The sequence below is a fragment of the Vicia villosa genome, linkage group LG3 (assembly GCF_029867415.1).
Source record: "Vicia villosa cultivar HV-30 ecotype Madison, WI linkage group LG3, Vvil1.0, whole genome shotgun sequence".
Taxonomy (NCBI): domain Eukaryota; kingdom Viridiplantae; phylum Streptophyta; class Magnoliopsida; order Fabales; family Fabaceae; genus Vicia; species Vicia villosa.
Genome location: NC_081182.1, coordinates 108,560,711 through 108,566,710, shown reverse-complemented (window position 1 = coordinate 108,566,710; position 6,000 = coordinate 108,560,711). Strand labels below are relative to the sequence as shown.

Below are 6,000 nucleotides of genomic sequence, written 5' to 3'. Positions count from 1 at the left end.
TTGAGTTATATTTTGTATATATAATATTCTAACTAAATATTAAATATGTTTATGAAAAATATTTTAATAGTGATTTAATCAAAAAATAAATATATTTATGGTAAGAATTTCTTTTTATAGAATATTGAAATGTTAAGCATAATAGAAAATAATCCAATATGTTGTTCTTGATATGGAATTTTTAAATCTTAGACGTCAATTAAATCAGACGATTAATATTGATAGTTCTCGTTTCTCACAATAGATATCAGTTCTCAGCGGTGGCTAGGAAAGGTCTTCCTAAGATTATAGGAGTATTGACGTCTTCTTTTATGTCCATAATTATGAAATCCGTAGGGATGTAGAATTGTCCGATGCGGACGGGTACATTTTCAAGAACACCTACAGGATACTTGACAGATCGGTCTGCAAGTTGTACTGACATCTTGGTTGGTCTTAGATCTCCCATGTTTAGTTTCTCGCAAATGGACAAAGGCATTAGGCTAATACTAGCTCCTAAGTCGCATAAAGCTTTGTCTATGACAAATTTTCCTATATTGCAGGGTATGGAGAAACTTCCTGGGTCTTTCAGCTTAGGTGGCATTTTATTTTGAATTATTGCACTACATTCAGCAGTGAGTGTTATGGTCTCGTTGTCTTCTAATTTCTTCTTATTAGATAGGATTTCTTTTAGGAACTTAGCATATGAGGGCATTTGGGTAATGGCTTCTGTAAACGAAATGGTGATGTTTAACTATTTAAGAAGTTCGACAAATTTCTTAAATTGCCCCATGTTTTTAGATTTCTCGAGTCTTTAAGGGTACGGGATAGGTGGTTTGTAAGGTGGTGGAGGTATGTATGGCGCTTCTTTTTCCTCCATCTCGCCTTCTTTGTCCTCTTTCTCTTTCGGATCACTCAGTTTATCCTTGGGTCTACTTTCCTCCTCAGTTATCTTCCTAGGGCTTTGGAACATAGCAGGGTTTTTAAGCCTCAGTCGGTTCGTCCATCTCTCTACCGCTTCGCAGAATAATAGCATGAGCATGTCCTTTTGGGTTTGGTTGTGGCTGTCCTGGAAATGTCCCAGCAGGTGCGGTAATAGGTGCTTGTTACTGTGCCACTTGAGAGATTTGTGTCTCGAGCATCTTGTTGTGAGTGGCCAACGCATCTACTTTAGTCGCTAACTGTTTGATTTGCTCATTAGTGTGCACGTTATGGTTTATGAAATCCTTATTTCTAAGTTAGACTTCCTAGGGACGTTAGGAGCAGCGAATGGTGCCTTTTGATATCCAGGTGGTACACTGGGTGCTTGACCAGGTGTGCACAAAGCATTATTGTTCTTGTACGAGAAATTAGGGTGATTCTTTCATCCTGGGTTATACGTGTTTGAGTAGGGGTTTCCTTGAGCATAGTTTACTGGTTCGGGGGAAACTCCTGCCAAGAGTTGGCACTCAGGGGCAGCATGTCCAGACATCCCGCATATTTCGCAATTGGGGGAAACAGCAGCCACGGCGGCTACAGGTGCTATAGTGGGGTTTTCAATCTTCTGAGTTAGGGCATCGAATTTGGCGTTAACGCGGTCGAGGCTACTTATCTCGTACATTCCACTCTTCGTTGAAGATCTCTCTCTAGAAGTTTTCTCTGATTGAGCTCTCTCGCTTCCCCATTGGTAATGGTTTTGAGCCATACTTTCGAGAAGTGCGTAGGCATCAGCATATTCTTTATCCATCAGTGCGCCACCTGCGGCGGCGTCAATCGTAAGTCTCGTATTGTAGAGGAGACCATTGTAGAAGGTATGGATGATTAACCATTGTTCTAAACCATGATATGGACAAAGTCTAAGCATGTCTTTGTATCTCTCCCACGCTTCGAATAAAGACTCATTGACTTTTTGTCTAAACCCAATGATTTGGGCTCTTAGCATGGCGGTCTTACTAGGTGGAAAATAACGCGCCAGGAAGACTTTCTTAAGTTCGTTCCAGGTCGTGACAGAATTGGCAGGTAAAGACTGGAGCCAGGCTCTAGCTCTATCCCTCAGTGAAAAAGGAAAAAGGCACAGTCAGATAGCTTCCGAATTGACACCATTTGCTTTTACAGTGTCTGCATATTGCAGGAACACTTACAAATGAAGATTAGGATCTTCCGCGCATTTCCAGAAAATTGGTTTTGTTGTACAGCTGACAACAGCGATGGTTTAAGCTCGAAATTATTCACTTCAATAGCAGGAGCAACAATGCTATTGTGAGGTTCAGCTTGCGAAGGAATAGCATAAGATTTGAGAGGACGCGGCTGTTCTCCCATGGTTGATTCTTCAACTGGTTCAGAAGTAGGAGTAGGAACAAGAGTGCGAGTACGTCGTAATCGACGTGATACAGTGATAGAATGCTCCGGTTCGGGAATTGGCAGCACTAAGTCTACACTTCGAGAGCAAGTACTTGGCATGCACAAAGGGATTAGAATAATTAAGTTGCCTTAGTCCCTACAACGTAACAGTTAATTACGATTGTCGACTAAATTAGTCCCCTACAACGGCGCCAAAAACTTGATCGCGACAATGGGGTATGTCTATGATTATGACTGCAAGTGCACAGTCTATCCCGTAGTTTTAAAAGATATCGAACCCACAGGGACTAAGAATCGACCTAATGTAGTTAATCGCTACTACGTAAATCCAAGGCTAATATTCAATTGATTATTGATCAGACGGGAATTAAAAAGAAATATTATTAAATTAAATCAAGGATAATAATATCGGTATGCAATGGTCGGACTTCGGGGATCTAGTAAGCCATCAATGCGGATCGTAATTTTAAAATCACTTTTCTGTAGAAATCATTAGTTTAAAAACCCTCCTCTCACACTCTCGTGTTTATTGATTATGACTTTACTATTAAACCTAAGTGAGCGCTCTCGCTGTATCAATTAAAGTTCAAAGTGATTTTTGAAAACCAATGAAAACTAATTACCCTTAAAGAGCTCTCGATGTATTTAAGGTTAATGCCTAATTTCTAAGGTCCAGTTAAAATCTCAAACTCTCGTTTTTATTGATCCTAACTTCCATTGTTTTTAACTCTCGTTACAAAACAGTTTAATTAAGCGTTTAGAAATATCAGCCAGACAAATAAATTTAATTAATAAACTACATCGACAGTGTTACTCGATTCCCTCGGTTATGTGACCTTACATACCGATAAAAGATATTTAGCCAGACATTGTTTTACTAAACGGAAAAGAATGGATACAGCAGGTAAATAGTATTCCGGGCATAATTCTATAAACTTAACATAAACAGGCAATAGTAATTAAATGCAAATAAATAAACCTGAATTAAATTGCAGACTGAAAAATTGTATCTTGCAATACCGAATCTTGAATCCGGGACGAAAGTAAATGACGAAAACAAAATCTACTCTTAAAAATAAAATGAATTCTGAAGCTGGAAAAAGAAATTGAATTGCAATAGTATTTCCGGTGTGGAAATCTATTGCAGAAAATGGTTTTGGGAAGAAGACTTGAACGTGCTAGAAGTAATTGCAGAGAAAGGGAATTTGACGGCAGTAGGTTAAAATTGTGTCCCCTTTGATTCAGGTCTTCTATTGTATTTATAGAGCAGCACTAGGTTTTGAAATGTCTCGTAACAGCATCTCACGGCGAAGAAAATGGAGGAGAGAAAATAGAAACAGACTCCTCTGGGCCTGGGTGTGTGACTTACGTCACACACCATATTTTAGAGGGGTGTCGAACGGCCTAGGGGGTGACGCCGAACGGAAGGTGGCAAGGGATGCCATCCGTCACGTGCTCACTCACTCTTGCGCAATGGGCTTCCTTTGTGTTCTAGGCCTTTTTCCTTCTTCTATTTGCACCTCCTTATTTAAATGCTCTTTTAAGCAATTCTTCTCCATTTTAAGTCCTTTTTTCGACTATTTCTTTTGCGAGCTCCGATTAAATAAATTTCTGAAAACAAATAGAAATACCGGCATAATACAAAATAAAATAATAAAACCAAAATAAAATAGAATAATAATGCATGTAAATTAAGCTAAATATACGATACGTTTTCGTGTTATCACTGGCTGCTAACACACTTTGTCGTTCAAATTTGATACCTCATTTTCTAAACCTTTTTGGTAGAGGAGAACTAAATCCAAGGAATCCTGCAGATATTTTTACTCAGTAGAGATCTCTCTATCTTTAGCATTAGCATCCTCCAACCTCTTTCATCATTTTCCTCATTATAAGTCTTTGTCTGCTCATGGAGCCTCACCACTAGGTCACTAGCATCTTTGTCATACCTCCCCTGTTCAAAATCCTGAAGCATCAAAGCCTTTAGTAAAAGGGTATCTTTTATATTCATGATATCCGAAGAGGATTGTGAACAACGACCCTGGTACTCAATAAGGAACTCTTTGGAAAAAAGGAGGTTAAACTGTTGAAGCGGAGGAGGTCGGGACTAACATCATTATACTAGGGCGTCATAATGTCGCCCCTAGTAGGATCCTTCTCTTGGAAAACAACATAATGGGACCCCTCCTTCAATCATTGAGCTTTAGCCTCCAATAATTTTTAGGCCGACGTCTCATACGATCTTTTCTGCCCTCAGATGATCACACCCCTAGGTGGCCTTATGGACTGTTAACACCTGAACTAGAAAACTTAATTTTTTTCCTTCTTTGCCTGCACTCTTGGGTTGTGGTCTATACTAATTGGTGTTCATCAGCGAAACACAGATCATAAAGGGTATATGATCCTGCCAACAAAAAGAAAAAAACGTCTAACTATAAAAGCAGCTAAGTGTCCGCCACCTGCTCGCCATAGCTTAATTACTTCCCGACATTCCATTACCTCAAACTGAGAGGGGCACATTTTGAAAAGGAAAGTATTTTTAAACACTTCGCTCTTTAGAGGAAATCAATCATGCTTGCGCGAGTGCGTAATGTTGTATTAGGTCAAGCCTTAGACTAGGGCGCCCTTGCACAACAATTGGGCCGCCCAAAAAGAATCTAGGTGAATCGACCGAGAGGCACCACCAACATGCAAGTCAAGCTAGAAAAGTTGTCGGTGATTCTGAGGAGTTGGGTAGTCAATAAGCTCCCCCAGTAAGAGGGGGCGGTTAAGACCATGTCTAGGCGGCAAAAACCCTAGGTCTTTGAGGTCTCTATAAATACGTTACCTGTAAAAGGGATAAAAGAGAGACTGTAAGTAATACTAACTCTCCATTATCCAAAGAGCACTATGCTCGTAACCCCCATAACATACAAAAGTAACCGCCCGCCTGCAACCCAGCACCGCCAGTCACTTAAAAGATCTTTCACCTCATGTGAGCGGGTTCCTTAAATAGTGTCAATAGTCACTGTACACGGCTTCTCACCACCTTAAGCAAGTCTCGTCATCGAAATGTTTAATATACCTACAAGGACCTCTAAGTCTCTCTGCCCTTACAAGATAAACACACATTCCCTGTAATATGTGTCCAATACACTATATTTTCAAGTGAAATGGAAGGATAGGAGAAGATGAAAAGATATTAATCCACATAACTACTATAGTAAAAAAATATAGATTCTAAAGGAAAGTAAAAAAAAAAAATTGATTCTAAAGGAAAGTTCGTTTCTCAAATCTACAAGTTAAGTATATATTATATTATGATTGTTATAATTCAATAAAGATCACGAATAAATACAACCAATTTTACGTTCGATATAATTTTTGAAGTTTTCCATTTTTCTAAAATTTTGGAATACTAAAAAAATGTAATTCAGAATTTTAAAGATACATAAATGCTTTTAATTTAATTTATGTTATTATAATATTTTAAAAATTAAAAATGTATTAATAATAAATCTTTGAGTTAATTTCTATTTTGTCCTTGCTATATTGGGGATTTTTGAAAAACTCTGTAAAAAAAAAAAGGTCATGCTAAAAAGTTAAATATAATTAAATACAATAAAATTATATTTAAAGTTTCGATAAATGCACGGGTTTCAAGAAAATATTTTTATAAATATCTATTATCTTGTGTCTTGG

General features: G+C 38.1%; 1 protein-coding gene and 1 non-coding gene across 2 annotated transcripts; one reads left to right on the top strand and one right to left on the bottom strand.

The window, feature by feature from the left end:
- Positions 1-247: 247 nt before the first annotated feature.
- LOC131658768 (uncharacterized) lies at positions 248-694 on the bottom strand. The gene has a single exon (XM_058928028.1). It carries the CDS (start codon positions 692-694, stop codon positions 248-250), a length of 447 nt encoding a protein of 148 aa, XP_058784011.1.
- Positions 695-1,793: 1,099 nt separating this feature from the next.
- On the top strand, positions 1,794-1,900 carry LOC131593793 (small nucleolar RNA R71). Its single transcript, XR_009281173.1, has one exon. It is a non-coding gene; the product is annotated as a small nucleolar RNA R71 (small nucleolar RNA).
- Positions 1,901-6,000: the final 4,100 nt, after the last annotated feature.